The sequence below is a fragment of the Thermochaetoides thermophila genome (genome assembly GCF_000221225.1).
Source record: "Thermochaetoides thermophila DSM 1495 unplaced genomic scaffold scf7180000011822, whole genome shotgun sequence".
NCBI classification, from domain to species: Eukaryota; Fungi; Ascomycota; class Sordariomycetes; order Sordariales; family Chaetomiaceae; genus Thermochaetoides; species Thermochaetoides thermophila.
Genome location: NW_006383038.1, coordinates 244,518 through 268,364, shown reverse-complemented (window position 1 = coordinate 268,364; position 23,847 = coordinate 244,518). Strand labels below are relative to the sequence as shown.

General features: G+C 53.4%; 8 protein-coding genes and 1 non-coding gene across 9 annotated transcripts; 6 read left to right on the top strand and 3 right to left on the bottom strand.

The window, feature by feature from the left end:
* Window positions 1–695: 695 nt before the first annotated feature.
* On the top strand, window positions 696–1,273 carry CTHT_0065260 (small nuclear ribonucleoprotein smD3-like protein; the record flags this gene model as incomplete). Its single annotated transcript, XM_006696764.1, has 4 exons — window positions 696–743; window positions 823–883; window positions 965–1,094; window positions 1,168–1,273. 4 exons carry the CDS (start codon window positions 696–698, stop codon window positions 1,271–1,273), a joined length of 345 nt encoding a protein of 114 aa, XP_006696827.1.
* A 438-nt stretch (window positions 1,274–1,711) lies between these two features.
* On the bottom strand, window positions 1,712–3,733 carry CTHT_0065250 (uncharacterized protein; the record flags this gene model as incomplete). The annotated part of the gene is made up of 1 exon (XM_006696763.1): window positions 1,712–3,733. The coding sequence occupies one exon, from the start codon at window positions 3,731–3,733 to the stop codon at window positions 1,712–1,714; it is 2,022 nt and encodes a 673-aa protein (XP_006696826.1).
* Window positions 3,734–4,345: 612 nt separating this feature from the next.
* CTHT_0065240 (putative ubiquitin carrier protein) lies at window positions 4,346–4,903 on the top strand (the record flags this gene model as incomplete). The annotated part of the gene is made up of 2 exons (XM_006696762.1): window positions 4,346–4,592; window positions 4,668–4,903. The coding sequence occupies 2 exons, from the start codon at window positions 4,346–4,348 to the stop codon at window positions 4,901–4,903; spliced, it is 483 nt and encodes a 160-aa protein (XP_006696825.1).
* A 235-nt stretch (window positions 4,904–5,138) lies between these two features.
* Window positions 5,139–8,094, bottom strand: CTHT_0065230 (uncharacterized protein; the record flags this gene model as incomplete). The annotated part of the gene is made up of 2 exons (XM_006696761.1): window positions 5,139–5,240; window positions 5,302–8,094. The coding sequence occupies 2 exons, from the start codon at window positions 8,092–8,094 to the stop codon at window positions 5,139–5,141; spliced, it is 2,895 nt and encodes a 964-aa protein (XP_006696824.1).
* Window positions 8,095–11,358: 3,264 nt separating this feature from the next.
* On the top strand, window positions 11,359–15,307 carry CTHT_0065220 (uncharacterized protein; the record flags this gene model as incomplete). Its single annotated transcript, XM_006696760.1, has 8 exons — window positions 11,359–11,518; window positions 11,574–11,730; window positions 11,797–12,317; window positions 12,368–13,005; window positions 13,404–13,422; window positions 14,368–14,450; window positions 14,622–14,808; window positions 14,955–15,307. The coding sequence occupies 8 exons, from the start codon at window positions 11,359–11,361 to the stop codon at window positions 15,305–15,307; spliced, it is 2,118 nt and encodes a 705-aa protein (XP_006696823.1).
* An 852-nt stretch (window positions 15,308–16,159) lies between these two features.
* On the top strand, window positions 16,160–16,258 carry CTHT_0065210. Its single transcript has 2 exons — window positions 16,160–16,198; window positions 16,221–16,258. It is a non-coding gene; the product is annotated as a tRNA-Val (tRNA).
* Window positions 16,259–16,499: 241 nt separating this feature from the next.
* CTHT_0065200 (uncharacterized protein) lies at window positions 16,500–17,573 on the top strand (the record flags this gene model as incomplete). Its single annotated transcript, XM_006696759.1, has 1 exon — window positions 16,500–17,573. The coding sequence occupies one exon, from the start codon at window positions 16,500–16,502 to the stop codon at window positions 17,571–17,573; it is 1,074 nt and encodes a 357-aa protein (XP_006696822.1).
* Window positions 17,574–20,024: 2,451 nt separating this feature from the next.
* CTHT_0065190 (uncharacterized protein) lies at window positions 20,025–20,963 on the bottom strand (the record flags this gene model as incomplete). Its single annotated transcript, XM_006696758.1, has 1 exon — window positions 20,025–20,963. The coding sequence occupies one exon, from the start codon at window positions 20,961–20,963 to the stop codon at window positions 20,025–20,027; it is 939 nt and encodes a 312-aa protein (XP_006696821.1).
* An 850-nt stretch (window positions 20,964–21,813) lies between these two features.
* On the top strand, window positions 21,814–23,740 carry CTHT_0065180 (uncharacterized protein; the record flags this gene model as incomplete). The annotated part of the gene is made up of 3 exons (XM_006696757.1): window positions 21,814–21,928; window positions 21,996–23,318; window positions 23,370–23,740. 3 exons carry the CDS (start codon window positions 21,814–21,816, stop codon window positions 23,738–23,740), a joined length of 1,809 nt encoding a protein of 602 aa, XP_006696820.1.
* Between the last annotated feature and the right edge of the window lie 107 nt (window positions 23,741–23,847).

Here is a 23,847-nt window from a genome sequence, read left to right as displayed (position 1 = left end):
ATGCTTCCGGCAGAGTTTGTGTCTCCTATGGCGGGTGTTGGTGCCGATTTTGGGGTCGGCGAGGGAATTGGGGGAGATAAGTAGCGCGGTATCCGACGCCCTACATTCTATGGGATGGATGGGCTATAGGCTGCCCTACGGATGGAGTGCTACTGCGTTAAGCCAACCTTGTGTAAGTGGGATAGGGTTAGGTATGTGAGGTATGCGGGGTACAGGCCATGATTACGGGCCGGCGGTGGGGGGGGTCCGCTATGTTCTGATCATGATGACCATCGTGGTGCATTTTAGTCAATACCATACTAAAGACAGCAGGTTTAACAATTTATAGAAAACATAATGACTGGTTGAGCTCAAGTAAGAGCGCAGAAAGGCGGTGATGCCCTCTTAAGGGAGGAGTACTTCCAAAGTGTAAGTGAGAACGACAGGAAAAAAGTGGGTCCTACTTAGACAGCACCCACGCCAAGCCGTCCAAGTCTTGGTAACCTCCAGGTCTTGGCAACAGCCGAAGATCTGCCGCCATCGCGTTCGCAAAAGCGACTGCGTGCCTCTGCAGAGCCGGCGACATCGCGAATCATTAACACTTTCATCATCGCCCTTGCCTCACCCTCGCAAACAAATCGATCCATCTCCCACACCGCAGCAAATTCGGTCGATCGCCGTCACGTACAACAAACCATAATCAATCAACTGTCAAAATGACTTCGTCCATCGGCATTCCGATCAAGCTGCTTAACGAGGCCCAGGTATGATTTAACCTGCCGCTCTTTCGACGACGACGACGGCGACGCCAACTCGTACTGACCGACTTTGAAAAAAAAACAGGGCCATATCGTCACCCTGGAGCTGACTACTGGTCAGACCTATCGCGGTAAGCTGATCGAGGGTATGTCCTGACCCATTCCCTTTTTTGACCCCCTTTCACACCCGAGAACTTAACAAGATTACTGACAGAAGGGTTCAACAGCCGAAGACAACATGAATGTCCAGCTCAAGGATATCACTGTGACGGCCCGTGACGGCCGCGTCAGCCACCTGGAACAAATTTACATCCGCGGCTCGCATGTCCGTTTTTTCATCGTCCCTGACATGCTTAGGTAGCTACCTACCCGCCTCTCCGTCTCTACCCGACGCAGTATGATCCTAGGACAGGAGCTGACAGGAGGCTAGGAATGCGCCTATGTTTCGCAGCCGCAACGTTCGTGGCCGTGGTGTCGGCCTTGCCCGCGGTAGGGCCACAGTTAGCCGTGCTCGTGCTAGCGGCCGTGGCCGGTAACGAACCTATACTATGTATGGATGCGATCTGGTTCTGATGGATTCTCTCTGTTGGTAGTTGATGAGCTGGAATGCTTTGGAAAAATACCAAAGAAAACACATCGGAGTCTTTCACCACGGCTCTTCTGTTTGTTCAACCATACGGGTTTGGTTTTGGGGAATCCGTTTTCAAGTAAACGAAAGGCTTGCACAAATGGTTGGTTCAGGGGGCATTGAGACAGTTGGAGATGGTCAGTCCGCTGCAGGATCTCGCAGAGATGAAAAGATTTGAGCGGCTGGTACGTATAGTACGGCTCATTTATGCGATCAAGAGCAGGGCTGACTCGGTTCAAGTCCTTCGGCCGCGTCTATATACCTACTTGATGTCAATCCTCCCAAATATTCCATCAAACGTAAATAATACACGCTTTACAAACCAAACCATTCCATCCCAAAGGAATCACCTCAACCTCTTCAACTCCCTCTCCGCCCGTTCAATAATCTTCTCGATCCCCTCCAACTCCCTCACCTGCCTCTTCTCCTCCGTGTCCTCGTCCTTTGCCTTCTTGAACGCATCCACCAACGTCTTCTCCACAGCCCTTAACGCTTTCCTCCCCTCTTCCCTGACCTCCTCTTCCCAATACTTCCGTGCCGCATCCCACTTCTGCTGCAGCCTTCTCAGAGCCACGATCGCGCCCAGCGCCGCAATAGCTCCACATTCGTACAGTCCTAGGGATCCGCCGGCCCAGAGGTAGGATAGGCCTGCCAAAGCGGAGGTAGCGCCGATAAGGGAGGCGGATTGGATGACGAGAGATTGCGCGAGGGCTTGGAGGGCAGGGACACTTTGGGTCAGGATGTAAGACCGGGTATAGGGTATTTGAAGGGGCCATTTCGATTTGGTTCCAGAGGGGTCGGTCATGCCTGCCGGTAAATCATACTGCACGAGCTTGTTGGTGTGGCCGTTTTTGATTTCTTGGAATCGGCCTGCGAGGTAGATCAGTTCTTTTTCTGCGCGGGGCAGGAAGTGCTTGGATACCAGATCGGACGTGACCATGCCCACGTCGTCGGCATGCCAGAAGAGATTCCACCAGCGCAGTTGGCGCCACTGTTTGCTGGAAAAGGCATTGTCGAGCTGGTCTTGCAGTTCCTGATGCGCTTCACGCGCCCAGGACTGGAAGGGAGCGCGCAAGGCGTCGAGCATCTGTTCACCGATCCAGACGGATTCGTTAATCCAGTCTTTGTCGTGGTTCAGGTTGATGCGGGCGTTGTGGAGGAGAGAGGAGATGAGGTTGTAGACGGCAGGTCTAACGGTCTTGCCCGCAGCAGACTTCGGGGATGTGATGAGGGATTTGAGCCAGTCTGATAGGCGGCTGACGCCGCTTTGGGACCAGAGGGTGTGGTACCGTTTTGCGTTGGCGATGTCAGAGCGGAAGAGGGATAGGCCTTCGGTTGCGGCGTCGACGTTGATGTGTAGAATCGAGTCGGGACGGTCTGGGTCCTTTGCAGCAGGTTTTTGGAAGTTAACCGCCGCCACGACGCCATGCTCCCTCTCATACTTCTCCCCGTCAAATCTGGGCAGCAGCCGCCACGCAAAATCCCTCCCGGTCTTCCCCTCCCCAACAATCACCGCCAAGTGCACCGCAATCCTGTGCGAGCCCCAATAAGCGTCAATCGCCGACATATCTACATTCGGAATCAACAACTTCTCGACCTCATTTGCCGATATCTCAAAGTACGCCCCATCCCCCCCGAAACTCTCCTTACTTCCCGCCATAATAAGCACCTCTAATCCTCCCTGCCCAACAACCTCCTTCCAAACCGGCGATTCCACTTTAATTTTCGGGACCTGCGTCAGCCACCTCCCCATAGTGACTTCTATATCCCTTGGTTTCTCTTCTTCCTGTCTAGGTTGCCCCTCCACATTCAACAGCACTGGCCTACCCTCTTGAACACCCCACCCATCCAACTCCCGTTCCCATTCTGCTTCTGGCGACAATGGATCAGCGAAAAGCGCCTTGACAAGGCGCTTGGCTGTTTCGGAGGGGTTGTGGCCTGTGGATTGGTCGGTCAGGGCGATAATGGCTACGCGGATGTGTTCTTGGCCGAGGGGCTCGGAGAGGTTCTTGTGGGCGAGATCAAGAAGTTCTCGACGGGGGTGGCGGGCATAGCGGTCGAGGGGGATTAGAGCGGTTTTGAGGTCGGCGCGGGGGTCGAAGTTTGTGCCGCTGGTGGTTGACCTTGTCGAGGAAGGGTATCTACTGCTGCTGAGAGGGAGAGAGCGGGGTCCTGGGTGAATCGATTGGGAGACACATGGCCTTCGTGAGCCCGGCTGGCGGTTATTGTACAGCGTGGAAAGCGAGCAGAAGAGACATATTGACTGTCTGGAGCTGGACTGTGCTAATCGTAGCCTAGAAGTCGAAGATGTGAGCTTGACGCAGGAAAACGAGGGGAATGCGCTCCCGAGGCGCACGGCAGGCGGCATGTTAGGCGACTATGCCCGCAGACTTGGCTGGCTCAACGTCCAGCTGCGTCCCGTGCCGCAGGAATAAAAACTAGAGGAGGGGAGGGGGGCAGCAATGTGACAAGACGTCCTCTGAGGACGCTGTCGCAATGTCCTCAGTTGAACTTGAGCTCACCTGCTTGGGTCGCAGTCCGCGGGAGAGCTTTTTGCCGACGCCGAGCCAAGCTCTCCAACGCCAAGCCTGGGTCTTCAATCTGCGGGCGCAGTCCCACTTTTGCAAGGAACTTTTTGGAGACAGAGCCCCCAGTCGCCGTTAGCACTGTGTGGGTATGGGGGAGGTTGGTGGTAACCCCACCGTCGGCCTGGGAAAGTGACGATGGTCGCGCTCACACGCGCTGGTCTGTTCCATCTTGACGCTCTAAGGTTCAACAAAGACCATCAGCCCTCCTAGCCAAGATATCAAGATCCTGTCCCCGTTGCCAATCCATAACCCATCCGTTGCCGATCCATTATCGTTAATACCACACACGCGATCACGTCCCCTAGCCTCTAAAACACCAACCTCGAGTCCCGAACAGCCCCAACCCCCATCCCAATCCACACACTCCATCCCGTCTTTCTCAGAAAGCCACCATGGCCCAATCCCCCGCGCACCGCCGTCTCCTCCAAGAATACCGCGCCCTCCTCAACAACCCCCCAGAGGGTATCACCGCCGGCCCAGTGAACGAAGACGATCTGCTAGTCTGGGAAGCCTGGATCCAGGGGCCCGAGGGCACGCCCTTTGAGGGCGGCGTCTTCCCCGCCGAACTGCGCTTCCCGAAAGATTATCCTCTTGCCCCGCCGACCATGAAGTTTCTGAGCGAGGTTTTTCATCCTAATGGTACCCTCTTTCTCTGTATAAATCTTGTTGGTAAGGAAGGAGACTGACGCTAGGTAGTGTACCCCTCGGGACTAGTCTGCATCTCGATCTTGCACCCTCCCGGCGACGACCCGAATCACTATGAGCATGCATCCGAGCGGTGGTCGCCCATCCAGTCTGTCGAGAAGATTTTGATCTCTGTTATGAGCATGCTGGCTGAGCCGAACGACGAGAGTCCTGCGAATGTGGAGGCGGCCAAGATGTGGCGGGAGAACAGGGCTGAGTATGAGAGGAGGGTGAAGGAGAGCGTGAGGAGGAGCTTGGGCTTATGAACGCGCTTTAAGAGATACTTAATATTTGGTACTGTATTTGGTTTGGGTATGGGCAGTGGTTGGCATGGCATGGAGGTAGGCATGACGTGGATGTGTTTCTTCGAGAATCCCCTTATGTATGGACACTGATGATCGCAGACATCCATATCGTACTATCCTTCGATTACCACTTCAAGCATGAACTCTACCGTCTGCTGGTATCCCTCATATCTCTACCTTCATGACCTCCTCAAACTCACATATTATTCTCCGCCTTAAACTTATCCCACGCCTCATTCAGCGTGCTGAACACCAACCCTGCAATCATCTTCATCTCCGTCGTGGCATTTTGCGGCAGCTGCACACGTTAGCCTCTCTCCCATCCCAAAACTTTCCCAAAAAACCGCAGGGGAACATACCTTATCAGGATGCGTCTTGGCCACAGCCTTCATGTACATCACCTTCACCTTATTCGGCATGACCAGCTCATGCAAGCTAACCTTCTTCCATCCACTCCCCTCCCACAGTACCGTATCCAAGCTGGTGAGTAATGCCCTAAGGTTATCCCTCTTCCCATCCCGCCACGCCGAGATCCTTGCATCCACTTTATCTGTCAGCTGAAACTTCTCGTCGTTCTCTCGTTCCGCGGCCTCGTGCACTGCTCTAGCTAGCTTCAGCGCTTCGGAATCCTTCGGCGGGATCGTAGGTGTCCTCAGGGCGGGCGACGACCTTGCCGGGACACTTGGCCTGAGTTTTGCACTACTTGGCGCAGGCGAGGACCTCGCCGTGACACTCTGCTTCGGTGCCAAAGCCTTAGCACACCTTTGCTTCCCCGTGATAGCAACCTGCCCTCCCACACCCCCCTCCACAGCCCTTTGCCAAACCCTCCCTGCATCCTCCCATCGCTCAATTTGCTCCAATGCCTCCGCCTTGCGAACGAGTGCTTTCCCAAACAACTCACGCATATCCCTTCGCTCAGTCTCCCCCTTCTCATTAATAACCTCCACTGTTTCACCCTTACCCTCATTAGGTCCGATAATTTGCAATGCGGCATCCGCGTCAGATATGGCTTGCCTCGGTTCACCAGTCTTTAGGGAAGTAAGGGCGCGGTTGGTGAGTAACACAATGGTGAGGGGATGGTCAGAGGGGAGGGAGGAGAGGGCCAAGGTGTAGGAGGTATGGGCGGCGGCAAAGTCGCCACGTTTGAAGTGGGATGTGCCTTCGAGACGGTGTTTGGTTGAGGTTTGGAGGGCGGCGGGGGAGACTTGGGGGATTTGGCGAGCTGGGCGGGCCGGAGAAGGGGCTGGTTTGGGTTTCTGAGCAGCAGGGGTCGGGGCGGGGGAGGGATGAGATTGAGGGGTTGGACGAGTAGTCGGAGCTGGAGCTGGAGAAGAGACACCAAAGAGGAGGTCGGGTTCGGGCTCAGCGGAGGGAGAAGGTTTAGGTTTGGGCTCGGGCTGGGGTTGAGGCATCGTCTTCTTCCTACGTGCTGGGCTGACGTAGGCTTGGAAGCTCTCTTCCTCAGCAGCCAGCCTGTTCAGGCGCGAGCGGGAATCCAGGGGCGGCTGAGAAAGGTGCTGCCATCTCGGCGCCTGTCCCGGACGAGGGGGGAGAGCCGGCGACCGCTCGCGCGACGGGACTTCGCTCGGAGCGCGGCTCTCAGGACTGGGACGCTTCGGCTTCGGAGGAGGGCCTCCGGCCTCCAGCATGAGAGCTTCGTCGGTAACCTGGGCCGGCTCATCCCGCATATCACCCGGGAGCCGGTCCGTCGCTGCTGACCGCATCCACTTGGGCTGGCTGGGGTCGCCCTCGTTCTGGAACTCGGCCACGGCCTTCTGGACCTTCTTCTGTCCTTGCTTCCACAAATTGTTGGCTGTCTTGAGAAATTGAGTACCCATGGCTGCAGCCGTCTTGGCCAGATCGCCTTCGATGAAGGAAGCAGGCGACCGGTTGTCTCGGCTGCGTGAGCTATCTCGTGATGACTCCTCCCTTATCCATGATGAAGTGCCATTGCGAGGAGGTCTGGGGGGTAGCTCCTCGGGGAATGAAGGCTGATCGCCTGCCCTGCTTCGTGCCTTGGCCTTATCCTTGGCCTTCCTATGCGCGTCATCGAGCAGCCAGTTGACGGCAACCTGGACGTTGATGCCAGCGCCGCTCTCGGTTAAGCTCCTCCTAGCATCCTCGGCGGAGAATCCATACTCCATGATCTGGGCGACGGCCCGATCAAACGGGTCATCAGATCCAGTAGGCGCACCAGGCCTCTCCGGCTCAGAGTCTGATGACGAATCCTCGATCGGCTTGCCCGGCTGAGGCTGCCGAGAAAAGGCAGGCCTTTCTGCTTCCCTCTTCTTCCGGATCTCTTCTACAGGCTTGGCCAGGTCGCCTAACAAATCATCCTCCTCATCAACAGCAGTAGCCGCCGCCGCCGGGGCGCTTGGCTTCGCCTGGAGCTGACTCAACCCAAACGGATCATCATCATCCAGCAACCCGCCACTCCCATTCCCAGACCCCGGCCCAGACGCAGGCGGCTTCCCCCACGCATTCGGATCTGTAAGATCAAGCGCCGGCGCCTTAGCAGGCGTCGGCTTCTCTGACGTAGTTGGCGGAGGAAAGTAGCTCGAATTATCCACCTTCGTCTCAGCCCTGAACGCAGCAAACAAGTCCTCATCCGACTCACTCGCTGTCTTCTTTTGTGCCCCAACTGCAACTCCAGCCCCACGAGTCGACCCCGTCGACGACGTCAGAGGCGTGGGCACACCAGCCGCCGGCGGCGCCTGCAAAGACGATGCAGACTGACTCCTTGAAGCAAGCGAGTCAAAGAAATGACCCTCTCCAAAAGTCTGCTGCGCGAGCTGGCGCTTCTCCTCCTCTTTCCTGCGCTTTTCTGCCTCCAAAAGCTCCTGCCGCTGTCGCAGGCTTAGATTGGCATTATTCTTGCCGCCGGTGCCAAAGTTCAACAAGTTGCTGAAGCTGTCTTGGGCGGGCTTCGCAGAGGTCGGGACTGGTTTGTTGATGACATTGCCGGATCCTTGGGTTGAGAGAGGCGTGTTGCGGCCGGAGGCGAAGGGTGAGGGGCTAGGGCGGAGAGAGGAGAGGGGGTTTGAAACGGGAGGGTTTAGATTTGCGAACGGGGATGTTGAAGTTGAAGATTGGGAAGGTTTCGGCGGGTTACTGGGCGTTGTCGACCAGCTGAGGCCGGCAAGGTCGTCCATCGTGTGAAGCGGTCAATTTGCGGATGTCGCGTTGTGATTAGGAATTTTTTGTCGGGCTCGAAAGCTGGCAGGATACTCATCGAGATTGCCAGAACCTTGAATGGTTGTCCAATGCTGGTTGGAAACCTGGAGGTGAACAGGTGCTCGTCGTGTCGAATCAAGTTCGAGAGGGGACAGGTCGCGACAACGGTACGCGCACTGTGTCTCCAGGCTGGCGGATGATGACCCCTGAATTGCACAGCCACACAGTTATCAACAAAGTCATATTACAGTGCTATTCTGTGGCTGAACTGTGGCTGAAATTGAACCAGGGACCGTTTCAGATTCAGGGGTTTGGCCCCGCAGTGGCTTCAGCAGATGCCAAGCCTGCATGAAGTTACAGGATCATGCGTCAAAGATTGGTGCCCACACATAGCCTCCGCCGCCAACTCGGTGCCGAGCTCGGTGAGCGCCGAGCAAGCAGAACCGAGATGTGCCGCTGACCGGAGCGGCGAGGCATTTGGATGACAGTCTCAAATATCTGTCCTACGCAGACAGCGATGAGCTAAGCAAGCAGCGGTGGAATGGCAGTTGATGGGTTGGTGGTTGCCTTGCTTTATGGAGAATCCACAGCCTCATTATCAGTATATGTTTCCGTTTATCCAAGTGGACGGAATTAAAGATGTTTCTTGACGGGTAAGCATAAATGACTCTCTATTTAGACTTGTTTAGACTTTCCTGCTCGAGTCATCCGCTATTCGAGAGGTCGAGAGCCAAGAGGCTGGGCGCAGCGGCAACGCGGCGTCTGACGAAACGCAGATGGGCACCGGCTGTCGTCATCATTCCATTGGGCCGCCATTCCTCCCGGATTCCCTCCCGCAATCTCTGCTGTAATAAGAAAAAAAAAAACGCCAAGTCAACGCGAGAAAACATCCAGGGTGTTAATGTTTCAGGCTTTGGGCGTGTTCGATCGCAGGCCACACCGCATCATTGCCGGTTTGCAGTCGGCCCTGGCCGTCTGCTTTCTTCTCTGCTCTGCAGTCTTGCAGCAGCCCCTTGCAGCTCTTCATCTCATGTGCATACCCGCCGCCGTGGCCCATCCTTCACTGATGCTCGTGTAACAGCCATCTATGCCACTGATTTCACTGGCGTTGCCTCTGTTTCTCCCCACAATTTCATCCACTTCTTCTAAGCCAGACAGAAAATCTCCGTCCACCTTCCATGCTGCCGTGGCCCCATTCCCAGACAGAGCGCGGGGGGAGACAGTGAACTGAGTTTGCCCACCACGATCTGCCGTGGCCAGAGAAGCCGTCGAACAGCTAAAAACGACGCTGCCACAAGCAGAGTGAGACGTCTGCGCGACGAAATGAAGTTGTCTGCCCCAACTGTATCACTCGAGCTGGCGACGACGAATGCCCTCTTGGGCCGAACGACGGTTTGCAATGCGGTCGGATGACGGCTTTTGGGCAGTGGGCACGTTACGCACTTATCACGACAGCAAACGTACGCCCTGGTCCATGTGAAATCGTGGATGGTCTCGTCCTTAAATCTGGAGGTCACAATTTTCTGGTAGTTGGTGAGCAAGGATGACAAGATCCTGAGAATCATAATGGGCAGTCGTGACCAAAAAAGGACGGATGACCTCAGGGCTCATTTCTCGGATCGCGGCTTCCCCAGGGCAGCAACCCGCCGCTTCCAGATTCTGACTGTTGCGCTGGGGCGCCGCTTTTTGGCCGATTTTAGTCCCAGGAACGCGCCGCGCGGCATGTGGCAGATTGGTAGATCCCTGGCGCCATCCCTGGTAGTGTCCCCTTAATCCCAGGTTCCACGTCTTGTCCGCCGTAGCTAGTCTAAGCCAGCCAATCAGAGACTGCCGTTGGATGCCAGTGTGCTGCTTCAGGAAAGTGGCCCTGTGTCACCGTGCCGAGAGCCCCTTCCCCTTGGAGCGCTGTGGTGGGGTTAGGTGAGGGTCCTGTGAGTCTGGTAAGTCTGGTGAGCCGTGATGGTGAGATGGTCATCGCTGCCCCTCCTCATCTGCCTCCATCTGCCCTCCCCCCCCCCCTGGGCTGTCGGTAAACCTATGTAACGGTAACGCTCCCGCGGCAGGGCGCGCTGCTGCTTCTAGTGCTGTTGCGTCCCCAAATTTGGGTTTGGGTTATCTTTGGCTCCCGGGCGAAGTCGCAGTCGCCATCGTAAAGTTGCACTCGTTTCATTTCACTCATTTTCCTTCCCTTCACGTCCCCTTTTCTCTCACTAATTCTATCTACAGTCGTTCCCTTCTCTTTGCCCTTTGTTTCTCCAGTCTGCCCGTCGAGCTCCCTTTCAGCCTTGTTACAGTCTTTCCAGTCCTTCACCCTCGCCGCTCTCTTTCATTGAATTGACAAGTGATTTCTGCCCATTTTCTGGGTGGCACGCTCCTTTTCCTTGCGGCGATTATCGCCAACTCGACGGTCTTCAGACACTCTTTCACCTCTTTTCATTGCGCGTTTTTTGCTTCTTCATTCCTTCGGAGCACGCGCCTTTGACGACGCCTCTCCGCTGGTTTTCATCACACTCTTTTTCACTCAATACTTCACCATCCCACAGCGTTGAAAAGCGGGCTACATCGCACACAGCAACAGCAAAAGTCTTGAGATCCGATCCGATACGTGCAGCTTGCAGGAAAGTGATCACTACCTACCTGCCGACTCCAGTCCAGACAGCCTTGTGGACCGCTGGACGACTGTGAAGTGTTATCCTTGGTCAGCTACTGGGGCCTGTGCTTGTTCTTCTGCCATTCCTGACGTCTGCATTGGCTGGCTTCACCGAGCCGATACCAATCTCCGGGTACGTAAGTGTATGAGTGAAATGTGTGAGCATGCAGGCATTGGTGTGCAAGTGCAAGTTCAAGGTTGTGGAAGGTAGAAGAAGGAATGAGGACAGTCTGCAAGAGAGAGAGAAGATTTCACGGTTCACGGCATGCTTCAGGCAGACTCGTTCTGCCTGTTTCTATGCAGCCGCTGTGATTTCATCCCAAACCTGGTCGTCGTCGCCGCCCCACTTTGCCCTCCTTCCTTTCTGTGTCTACCTACTTACTATTGTTTACTCTCCTCGTTTGCAAAACCGAAACTAACCCTGCGAAAGATCTCTTCCTCGCGATCTTGGTTCCCACATTTCTTTCCCCGCTTTTTCTTAAACTTTCAAGCACTCTTTTACTCTCGGTCGTTCAGATCGCAAAATACCAGCATCGTCAACAATACTCACCACACTCATCAATCTGTGATTCGTCCTTCTTTCCTGATTACCATGAAGTTCCTCAAGCCTCTGGCGCTTCTCACCTCGGCGGGTAGCGTCTCCGCGTTCTGGCGCATGGAATGCCGCGGTCGTGTTGGCGTTGGTCGCATCGATCCATTGATCAGCCCCGGCGCTGCGTCTCTCCACTCGCACGCGATCCATGGTTCTTCTGGTAAGCCGATCATTTTTACGAGTTAAAACACTCGCATGCTTATTGATACGCACAGGCTTCAATGAGAAGGCCACCTACGAGGACCTCGTTAACGGCGAGTGCACCTCGTGTGCCGTCGTCCAGGACAAGTCGGCTTACTGGGCTCCCAACCTCTACTTCCGTCATGCCAATGGCACCTACCAGGAGGTCACTCAAGTCGGCGGCATGCTTGCGTAAGTCGCTCATGCTCCATGGGAGCAGCCCCAGTCCATTGGTGCCGCCAGCTGATTGTTGCATAGCTACTACTTCCTCTTCCCTGATGCAAAGAATCCCGAGGCTGGCGTCACTGCTTTTCCAAACAATTTCCGCATGATCGCCGGTGATGCTACTCGACGTAACTACTCAGTTGGCGGCATGGGGCCCTATGAGGCTGACCCCGAGAAGTCGCTCTGGAAGGCTCTTGGTCAGACCAACCAGCATGATCTCGCTCAACGTGCCATTGGTTTCAACTGTCTCAACTACGCGAAGGCTCCCGAGGGCACTCTATACCGTCACTATCTTCCTCCTAAGGCTTATCTGGATGAGCACTGCGCTGATGGCGTTCGATTTGAGCTCATGTTCCCCTCATGCTGGAATGGCAAGGACATTACCTCTGCCAACTTCAAGGATCACGTTGCCTACCCCGACCTGGTCATGACCGGAACCTGCCCCGATGGTTTCGATGTCAAGCTTCCTGGCCTGATGTACGAGACTATCTGGGCTACCAATGAGTTTGTTGGTGTTCCCGGCGAGTTTGTTATTTCTCACGGTGACGTCCAGGGTATGTTCGATTCCCAACATTTTTTGGCTTAAATCTTGCTAATTGTTCAGGCTTCGGTTATCATGGCGACTTCATCAGCGGCTGGGATGAGAACTTCCTCCAGGCGGCCGTCAACCAGTGCACCAATCTGAGCGGCAAGCTGTCCGACTGCCCAATCTTCACCCTGCAGAGCGAGGACGAGCAGCGCGCTTGCAAGATGAAGATCCCCGAGATTGTCAAGAACGAGAAGGTTACTGGTCTAATTGGCGAGTCTCTTCCCGGCAATATCGTCATCCAGTACGGCCCTGAGCCCGCCACAGCCGCTCGTCCCACCAATACCGAGCCGAACTACGTGCCAGTCCCGACTGCCAGCTACTCCGCTGGAGTTACTGCCTCTGCAGAGTCTGACATTCTGCCGGGCGGCGTGTTCAAGGAGAGACCTACCAGCACTGTCGAGGCCACTTTCAGCGTTGAGCCCACCACCACCAGCGCCAACATTGGTGCCCTTGCTGAGCCATCTCCCGAGCCTACTCCTGCACCCATCCCGTCGGATCCCCCGATTCCCGAGGGATACTCGCTCGTCCGCACCGACTACATCACCAACGGCAACACTGTCAGCAAGATTGTCGTTATCGAGACGGTCGAGTACGTCATGCTGGCCACCGAGACAGTCACCGTCACCGCCACTGCTACTCCTGGAAGCGAGAAGGTTCGTCGCGAGCATATTCACATGCATCGTCATCATCACGCCCGCCATTAGGCGGTTGTGACTGGTGTCAGCAGCATCCCTCGTACGGGGTTTTGTCTTCTTGCACATATGGCATATGCTCCTGGTCACATTTTCCCTCTATTTCTCTTTTCGGTTTGGGTTTGACGACATCGCTCTGGGGCGTACGATATGGGTGTGGATAACTGAAGTCCTGATTGAATGAAGGGTGGAGGGGCGGAGTCTTTGGGATGATGTTTATGGCACGTCGGGTTTGAACAAATGAATATGCCGGCCCAGCGGGTTGGCTCTGGTACACCGCGTGAACCGGGACGACCTCATTTCTTTTATGATCATTGCTCAAAACTGCATCGGTGATGCTTGCGTTGCTTTGCGCCCAGGTGTTACGGTGTTCTGCGGGTCAGTTGCTACGGAAGATACCAATTCTCTACGCCTGATCCTAAATTTGGATTTACAGTGTGACGTGTTGCATACTTGTGCCCAATGAGAAGGAGTGATTTTGTGTTGTCTCCAAGTTGTAGATGGACTCAGATACCCCAGTAGTGACATGCCAGCCCAAATTTTCATCTGTCCATATCGTCCAGACCGCATTCCAGACTCTGTTTGGCAGCAACATTGTGCTCCGATTACAGTATCTGAAACCCACCAATCCCATTTCCCATACATTTATAGGTATGTTGCCTTTACGTAAATAATTGTTTAGCTGACTCCGGAGAGTTGGCATAGTGTTGCCCGCTGCGACTCATTTCAGCGTCAGCGAACACATTGCCCAGCTACCCGTAAGATACACCCAAAGCATGTCGCTAAGGCCCAGACAAGAAACTTACTTAGCTAATCTTTGTTGTGTTTTTTGGTTTAGTTTTCGGTATGATATCTTGTCTACTTCTCGTGTTTGACTAGATTTTCTTCCTTTTCTTGTGACGTTAAGGTCGGAGCTGCTGTCAACACCACACTCAGGTTTCATAAATGGTGTACATGATTTGCCTGTTTTTGTCTTTTGTTGTCTCTCTACCCTCTGTTGTTTATTACAGATCACAGAATCCGAGTTTAACAGTGGATGACTCACTTCAAGTAATAAGAGCAACTTCGCGTATCATCCAAGACATCACCGAGCTGACTGGAACCATATACGGTAACCACGTCAACATAATCCAGCTTACCACAACTTTTGATCAACAAGTCCACTTACCAAAAGACTAGAGGATGTCTTGACAAAAATGTCTGCCTTTCGGCCTCAACCCCAACCATACTTTCCCTTCTCCTACCCCAAACAGTCGTCTCTCTCATCATAGGCATTGCCTTCGCCCCTGGCCTTGCTATTACATGCCTTGTCCTCTTACATAGCCGTTCACGTCGGCGGCATCGTGAAAAGACTCCAAGACTGGCGCGGCTTGCTGCTGCCGCTCTGGGGGGAGAGGAAGATGGGAGTAAGGCTTTGATTTGCCATGGACAGTACGATAACGAGATTGGGCATGGGGGAGTCGTGGAGTATTGCAGTCAGAGTCAGATAGTATTTAGTTTTAATGGGGATAGCGAGGAAGATGAGAAGGCTGAGGAGGGTACCTCGGAAGATAATATTGCTGGTTGGTAATGGATAGGAGAAGAGCGGAAAGCACCAGGGGAAGGTCTCGGCGCAGATTGGGCTGACGTCTGCCGAGAAAAAGGGTGTATCGCAAGTCAGGGTTGTTGAGCAGGAACAGCAGGTGGCTAGGGACCAAAAGCAGGATACGGAGCAAATCACTTCTACTTTGACCAAGCATGCTAGCAATTCCGGTCGTCCAGAAGGTGATCGAGCTCAACCGCGCTAGCTTCACTACCAACGCATCCTTGTTTACCACACGCAGCCTCGTCTCCTCGTCAACGCCCACTGCTTCTGACCTATCGCTGTCCCTCTCCCTGACGCCGCTCAAGCTCCCTTGTCTTACCATCAGGAGCTGCGCTCCTGCCAGCACCAGTCTCTCCTCGTGATGGAACTGCTAGCGCAGCAGCCCCAGATATTGAGCTACACGAAGGTCAGAAGCAGACTCCAGCCTTTGACCACAGCAGCAAGCCCACACCAGCCGTCACAGTTCAGTACGTGGACGGTGAAGACACCGAAACAGGCGACGAAAACCTCCTCGCCGTCAACTCAGCTATTTCCTCTCTCCGGTACATGAACAGCGCTGTTAGCAGGAACTCCTCTTTACTATTTATTCCAGGCAGGAATGCCACGCCCACTCTCAGTGGGGTTGCCGATACCATTGGGAAGGATACCGCAGAGGAGGACAAACGACAGCACAGCTAGGTCGGCGCAAAGAACTATTTGCCGCAAGTGAGAGATTGCTGTCGAGTTATAAGAGGGGGAGTATCCGCGTTGTTGGAGGGAGTGCAGCTAGTGCAGCTATGGTCGAGGATGGTGCTTATAGTATTGCAATGAGTCCTGTTAAGAGTATGGCTGTTAGTGTGCGGAGCACGCAGCCACAGCACGGTCATGGTGATCAGAAGAAGCAAAGTTTTGTTATGGAATTCGAGGACTGATGCGGGAGCAGTTGAGGATGGAGGTGATTATGCGAAGGAGAATGACCATTCCCTTGCTTTATCCAAGCCTAGAGTCACTAAGAATTTAACTGACGACGATGGGAGGGAGGACAATGCCAACAAGAACAGAGGGGCCTTGACCTCAGGGAGGGGCAGCCAGCGGCAGCTTGAACGTCCTGTTCTTGACCTTACCGTGACCAGCTGACCGGCATCTAAGGACGCGCCATCGTCAAGCTGCCGGATACTCCATTGTTGGCGAGTATGAGAAGTGTAGACAGTTCGGGGCTATATACTAACCAAAGTTTTATCACGCTGCCGCCTGGGAGAGGGGAGCCCTGCGCTGAGGAGTTGAGCCGGTGTTGTCATTCTTTTCGGTGGGTTTCTCCTATTTTTCTTTTATTGTCGGCTTTACAGGTTCCACTTTCGCCCCTTTATCTTCGAGGTTTCCGTCCTCGGGACTTTGGCGTTGAAGTTGATGTTAAGGTGATATAAGACCTGACCAGACTTGAAAAGGTTAGCCCTGAAGTGATCCAAGTCACACAAACCATGGCGTATTTTATGTAATTTACTAAGTTATGCACTTGATTGACATTAGCGATGCATACAACCAGCTGATTGCGACCGACTGGTGTAGTGGTTATCACGTCTCGTTCACAGTAAGTGGATATGAAGGCTTCTGCCTCCGAGAAGGTGCCAGGTTCGATCCCTGGGTCGGTCATTTTTTACTGTTGTCAGGTTCCACAACCTGCTTGCAGACTCCAGGCACCAGCGGAGATGCCCCTGAAACTTAAGCCTGTTCATCCCAACTTCTCACTTTCAAGACCCTTGAGTTCATCCCTCTTCCAACTCACCTTTGACCTCCCAGCGTCCAATTTGCAGTTTTCTCAAATAACTTACCATACTTGGTACCATCGATTTTTTTGTCATTTTGTTGTCGGTTTAAAGAGAAACCGAGCGCCATGCCTCCGGTGCCCAATCCCCTCCCCCGCCTTATCGTTTACTACCAAACCCACCACACGCCCTCAGGCCAACACATCTCCGTCCTCCCACTCACCCAGAAAGAAATCAGCCTAACTCACCTCATCGTAGCCGCCATTCACATTAATGAAGACCCCAATGCCCTCACTCTCAACGACCATCCCCCCGACCACCCCCGCTTCACCACCCTCTGGGCCGAACTGCGTGTCCTCCAAGCCTGCGGCATCAAAGTCCTCGGCATGCTGGGAGGTGCTGCCAAGGGCAGCTACATGCGGCTGGATGGCGATGCCGAAACATTCGAGCGGTACTACGCGCCGCTAGCACAGCTAGTGCGCGAGCGGGGGCTGGATGGGCTGGACCTGGACGTGGAGGAGGAGATGAGCCTGCGGGGGATTATCCGGCTGATTGACAGGCTGCGGAAAGACTTTGGACCGGAGTTTATCATCACGCTTGCACCGGTCGCAACGGCCATGACCACAGATTTGAAGAAGTACAATTTGAGCGGGTTTGACTACTGGGAGTTGGAGAGGGAGAGGGGGAAAGATATTGCGTGGTATAATGTGCAGTTTTATTGTGGGTGGGGGCATCCGAGTATGTATAGTCGGATGGCGAGGAGAAGAGAGAGGGAGTTTGAGTCACTGGCTGATATAGACAAGTGGCCAGCTAGGAAGCTGGTCGTTGGGCTGGTGACAAATCCAGGGAATGGGAATGGGTTTGTTGAATGGCAGGAGTTGGGCTCTTTGCTGGTTGGGTTGGCGGCAAGTCATGAGAGCTTTGGAGGGGTTATGGGCTGGGAGTACTTTAACAGTATGCCTGGCGGGGAGTCTGAGCCATGGAGATGGGCGCAGATGATGACAGCGTTGTTGCGGGGATGGACAATTGAGCCCCTCCCCGAGGGGCAGCAGCAGGCGGCGCAGCAGAAGGCCGCGTTAAATGACGGAGAAGCCGCCATTTTTCACACCGATGCTTATGCAGAGGAAGACGGGCATAACAGCGTGGCTGCACCTGTGCCTGGGGAGTTTGAGTACTATTCTGATTGGGCAGAAGGAGCCTAGGTCGCTTGGTGTATGTCGATACGTATCCAAACTTGCCTGATTTTACTGGTCACACTACGCTGCAATGACGTGACCTATTCGTCGACTCCTCCACAGGGTAGACAGTTGCTCACTTTCAGAGGTTCGACGAACAGAGCCTCAAATATTTATGCCAACAACGGAATACCCGAACGGAAACGAATCTGAACTGCTTCCAAACTCTACTGAACCAGGACTCTTTACTTATAATTCGCAAAAAGTCACTGTCGCCTCCTGTGACCTGTTGCTCATAATGCTTGTCCATTCTGTGATCGATAACCTCGAGGGGCCGAATGTTCATGGGATACTACGAAAGACACGAGCTTTTCTTCCTCCAGATGACGACCTAAGTCCTCATCAGCAGGACCAGTTACGAAAACACGGATGCGACCTTTGTTCCTTGTTATGGACTACAGCGCTGCGCATGACCCGGAGTCCTTCCCAGGCGTTGACAAAATGTATGTTAGGTTAGAAGACAAAGATCTGGACTTGGAAGGACCACAGATGCTGCGGTTAATTGCAACGAAGCTATATAGTGCATATATGCGCGAATACAGTTCGCGGGCAATCTTGGAATTCTCCCAGCGCCCTTGAACAGGATTAAGTTAGCCAGCATTGTGGCAAAATCCCCCGATTCTCCTGAATGCATCGAGCAAATCATGCGCTGGATTGACGTATGTAAGACGACACATGGTGAGTGTAAACACGAGCAGGAGCAGGCTCCTCTTCCGACCAGGGTCATTGACTTGAACCCCACACCTAGTGGGCTTCACCCGTTCCTTTATAAAACTCATGGCACATCAGGACGATACTTACCTTGAGTTATATATGGGTTGGTTTTTATGCCGCTCGTACTTACGACGGCCACGTTAGATCAGTTTTGAAAAGGCATTCCTTGGGACGAGATTCGAAAAACGGTTCAAGACGCCATGACAGTTACCCACCTGTTTGGGATAAGATACACCTGGGTAGATGTTCTTACTATCATCCAAGATTACCCAGATAACTGGCAGGCTGAGAGTGAAGGGATGGCTGCAGTTTATGGGAACGCATACATCATGTTTGCTGCAATGAATACTACGGATTATCAACAGGGTTTTCTCACGCGGACGCCGACAACTCGTCACTACATCCGCGTGTGGCCAAGTACATTCTGATGAGGAAGACAAAGTTGAAATTGTGGACCCAGAACGGTTTTGTTCCGGTTATCTTTATGCTCAAAAGTATCCAAGACGCAGTACTTACGTCCTGGAAACTCGTGATTGGACATCTCAAAAAGCAATCCTTTCCTACCGTGTGATCCAGTTTACTTGAGACGAAATCTTCCACTCATGTGCTCATGGATTGACCTGTGAGTCCCTGTTCAAAGCATCAAGAGATGCTGATTCATTGCCGAGGCTCGTGCATCAAACGAACGACAAATAGTCTGAAGCGGAGCTCCGTAGTTTCCTCTACAGTTTCTGAACAGATATAGTCAGAAGGTACTCACGTCGCAAGCTGATTTGGCTCCGATAAGATAGCGGCAATTGCCGGAATCGTGGAGGCACTTGGGTCATTTCCCAACAACACGCGCATATTGCGAAAATATTACCAAGGAATTTTCGAAAACCTCATTCCAGTATTGCTCATGTGGCACTCAAAGAAGGATCGCGAAGTACAAGAGGACATTGCACAAGGGATACGATTCTTCCGATTACGAATACAAGTTCCGGCTTGGTCATGGGTCTCTATCGAGGATCCGGTGGACTGAATTGTGAAGTCAAAAGAGATTCATCCACCTTCGTTGAAGCAAATCTGTTGAAGGTGAACGGGTGCCAGCTCGTTCTGGAAGGGAGAATGTTGAGCGGAACTTTGCAGTACAATAGCTACTTTCTTCCAAAGCGAATAGAAGCCTATCCCGGAAAGCTTAGAGTTCATGAACAAACGTCCTTACAGGAGTTTGGACCGATGTCGTGGACAGGAGGGCTAAGGGTTGGGGCTTGCCCGAGGATTTAGTCAAGACACTCGAGCTGGTGAAGTGCTTTTGCTTGGTGAAATAGGGCCTGTCGTCACTCGGTGAAACAGATCCAGTCTGGACGAGAGACCGATTTATAGTATTGGTGCTGATCGAGGTAGATGGGCGGCCCGGTGTGTATGAACAAATTGGGATCAGCGATCGATTCAAGGCTGATTAGTTCTCGAAACAAGAGCGGATATCTATTACAATATTATAAAAACTATGGAAAGTAACTAGCTAGTTGAGATAGCGCAAAATTTGAAGACTTCTATCATACGTAGGTAGCAGCATGATGATATGCGTAGGGGATTTGTCACAACAGTGTCTAGGTAGAAGACTCCTGATAACCCGCAAAGCGAGGGACGCATCGGCTAATTGAGTTAGTCCACAGAGGAAGCCCACCCCCCAGAATACTTATTTCTACCAATGAAGAGACTTCAGCTGATGGTTGCATTCTTATAAAACAAGTTACTTCTCCTATCCCCTGAATTACCACTAGCGAATCCCATGAATAACCTCGTCTGGCCCGCCGCCGTCCTATACACTGCCAGCCCCTCCGGCTCACGAAACTTAAGCGTCGACCCAGCCTTCGTCAGTGTCGGCCCCTGAACCACCTTGCCAGTATTCATATCGACCGTTACAAGCTCCGAGTTAAGCTCCCCCTTCGGTGCGGCCTCATACGAGTCCCCATACAGCAAATACAAGTACCGTCCGTAGGGCGCATACCCCTGGAAAGTAGACGACTTCGTCTTAAGCCCCTTAGGGTGAGCAAACGAGGCCAATGGCTTAGAGAAATTCCCTTTTGTCGCGGCCCCGAGGTCGTACAGCGCGAAGTGCTTTGCGCCGGACTTGTGGTAACGCACGAGCAGCCGTGAGTTGATGGGGTCGATGGCAGCGGTGTACTCCGTTGCGCCGGAAATAGGGGCGAACTTGGTAAGGGAGGAGGAGGTCTTGGAGAGGGTGGTGCCTGAGGAGAATTTGAACCGCGCCAACTTGGTCCCGTAGCCGTTGGAGTTGGCGTCGACTTCGGTCCAGAGGTATGTGGTGCTGCCGACGGGCTGGGCGGCGATGGAGACGCCGTGGCCGAAGCCTTTTAGGTACATGTGGCCTTTAATGTTGCCGTTGAAGTCGAGCTGGGTGATGGTTAAATCTCCTGAGGTGGTAGAGGCGCCGTTGCGGCGTTGGGCGACGAAGAGCCGGCGGTTGGTGTTGTCAAAGGTGAAGCTTTGCTGGACAGTGGCATCTTTCAACTTTTTATTGCGGAAGAGATCGAATGAAGGTTTTGTTAGATCAAAGCGCTTTGAGCTGGGGACTGCAGCTGACACTAAGGCGGCCGGAATGGCCAAGAGAACTATAAAAAAGTGTAGGAGCTGCATGTTTGATTGCGAGTAAAGGGATGAGGAGGATTGGGTGGGAGACTTGGAGATGAGTGAACATGGACCATGAGGTAGGTTTGAGGCTATATTTATTAGATCTGGGAAGTTGATACTAGATTACCTAGAAAGTGCTACATTCCATTGAGAGGACAGTTTATAGGTTGTGGTTCCATCCCACAGTAAGCCAGGGGCAGGACAGGAGTAAGACGTCTACGAAGTTGCTCCGTCTTTGGTTCAGCTGTTCACGAATCGAACCTGGGATATGAAATATGGAAACATTCCTGGAAACTCAATGAAGTCATGTTAAAAAGGAAACATGCTGACATACAGTATCAGAAGGTTTGACATTTAGAGTGTTGACCTTTGATCCGACCGCGAGTTTTGGTCCATGAGAGTTTGAAAGTTGTTGATGGAACAGCAGATGTCAGCACCGAGCCCCTGAAACTACTATGCATCACATCCTGATGTCCAAAGCAGCACCGCCACATATCATCTTAGCACCACAACACCACGTGCTACGCCACACCTACGCCACAACCCATTAAAATAAACGCCCTGGGGAACGCGTTACGCGCACGGACCAGGCGCGAGAGGCGCGACCTTGACGCGCTTCGGATCTCAATCGGTTCTGCCTGTACGCCAACCAGACTGCCTCCACTCTCCAGGGACCACAAAGTCAATTCCACGTCTTAACCTACCAATTCAGCTTGTTTCCTTGACAACGGCCATCAACCTTCTTTTTCCACGCTCACAACACCCATTCCTCTCTTTCACCTTTCCTTTCCAGAAAGCCCTGTCGAAGTTCACCCATATACTGTGACTCTATTACATCGAGTGGGGTTGCTTCACGATGCCGACTGACTCCCAGAGCCGGGACTCCAGTCGGAAGAGGTCCCATGGTGACTTTCTAAATGAGGATACTTCTAAGTCATCGCCAGTCAAAGCCGATGCTTCTCTGAGCAACAGTACGGCATAGGCCTGCCCGATCACGTTGTTGACCTGATTCTAACTAGCCATGTGATCTGTCAACAGAAGAGAACCAAAACCCTGAATCTGCTACCCCTCGTCGGAAGCCTGAGAATTTCGACTCTGGCCTCACTAATCCTCTCGAAGATTTGTCCTCACCAGAGTGGAAGGATGAACCGATGCCTGACTGCCCTTCGTCACGGGCTTCCAGTCCCCTTTCTCCCCCACCAGCGACACCCAGCCCTCTAAGGCCAACGTCAAGTTCATTAAAGCCCACGAGCGGCCCAAACGATGGTTCAGGGGAGCCCCCCAAGAAGAAGAAGCGGCTAACCGCGGCAGAGAAGGCCGCAAAAGCGCAGGCCATTGAAGAGGAGAAGCGCAAGCGCCAGGAGGAGCGCGAGCGCAAGCGCCAAGAAAAGGAAGAGGCGGAGAAGAAGAAGGCTGCGGAAAAGGCCGCTCGTGCTGCAGAGAAAGCGGAGCGCGAACAAGAGAAGAAGCAGAAACAGGAGGAGCGCGAGAGGAAAAAGCGTGAAAAGGAAGAAGAGGAGGCCAAAAAGGCTCGAAGTCAGCTCAAACTCACGAGCATGTTCACCAAGACAACTGTTCCGAAGCCTCAATCCGCCGACAACAAGATGGCCAAGGAGGGTGCGGACGCACCGAAAAAGGAGAAAACCTTCTATGAGCAGATGTTCAAGCCGTTCTTCATAAAGGAGAACGTGCGAATGGCACCGAATTACCACGAAATTGATGAGGAGACCAGAGAGGCCAAGGCTAAGGCCCTTGATGAGTACCTACTCAATGGTCGCCAGGAGCCCCTTGAGAAACTCGATCTTTGCAAGACCCTCGGCATTACCACCAAGCGTCCCCGCGGCCGCGTGTATCCGAGCGTCCGAAAGATTATGACCGAGTTCAACCAATTGACCTCTGGCAGTATCCCCAACCTCTCGGCTGAGCGTCAGAACGAGAAACTTAGGAAGACTCTCGAGATTCTGAAGACCGTGCCGGTGAAGTCTATCAAATTTAAGGAAGACGTTCGACCGCCGTATATCGGTACTATCAGTGGTCTGCCGCCCGGCGGCCAGAGCCTGCGCAAGCTTGCCCGTCGGCCCAACTCGCGCAACGTCCTGACTCTCAACTACGATTACGACTCGGAGGCTGAGTGGCAGGATGAAGAAGGCGAGGATATTGAGGATCTGGATGATGAAGAGGAGGATATCGATATGGACGACGACATGGCCGACTTCCTTGACGATTCAGAGGATGTTGGTCCTCAGCGCAAGGTGCTGGATGCCGACATGGAGCCCCAGGCCATCGGCCCTTGTTTCGAGGATGTCAGTGGCCGCAACCCTAATCCAGAGCTGCATCAGTATGCTCTCGAAGTCCTCATCAGTAAGCCGCCTTGCTCTCTCCTTCAACTTATCAATATGCTAACAGACTCAGACATTCCCGAGGGCCACAGCATTGACCCCTGGTCGACCGCATACTGGGACTCGCCCAAGTCCAAGACGAAGGAAACTGCCTCCGAGGCGTCCACTTCCGCCGCAAGTACTTCTAACAGTGCCGCGGGCGCTTCTTCCTCCGCCAGTGCCGCGCAGTCCTCTGGTCCTGGTAGAAAGAAGGCCCAGCCTCTGTCTGCCGAGATGGAGGAGAAACTCAAGGACCTGGTCCGGAGCAACCCGGCTCTTAGCAAGCTGGGTATTGTCGAGGTGTTTGCTTCACAGAATCCGTCGTGCTCGCGTGCCCAGATTAAGGCGTCGTTCGATCTTCTATTCGAGAAGTCTGGTAAGGGCTTCAAAGTCAAGGGCGAGTAGGCGGTTTGTCCAGCTCCTTCCCATCATACCGAGATATGAACGTGATGCCTTCCTAGGGTCCATTTCTGTCTCTACTATGGGAAGCATCGAATCTTATGACCACATTG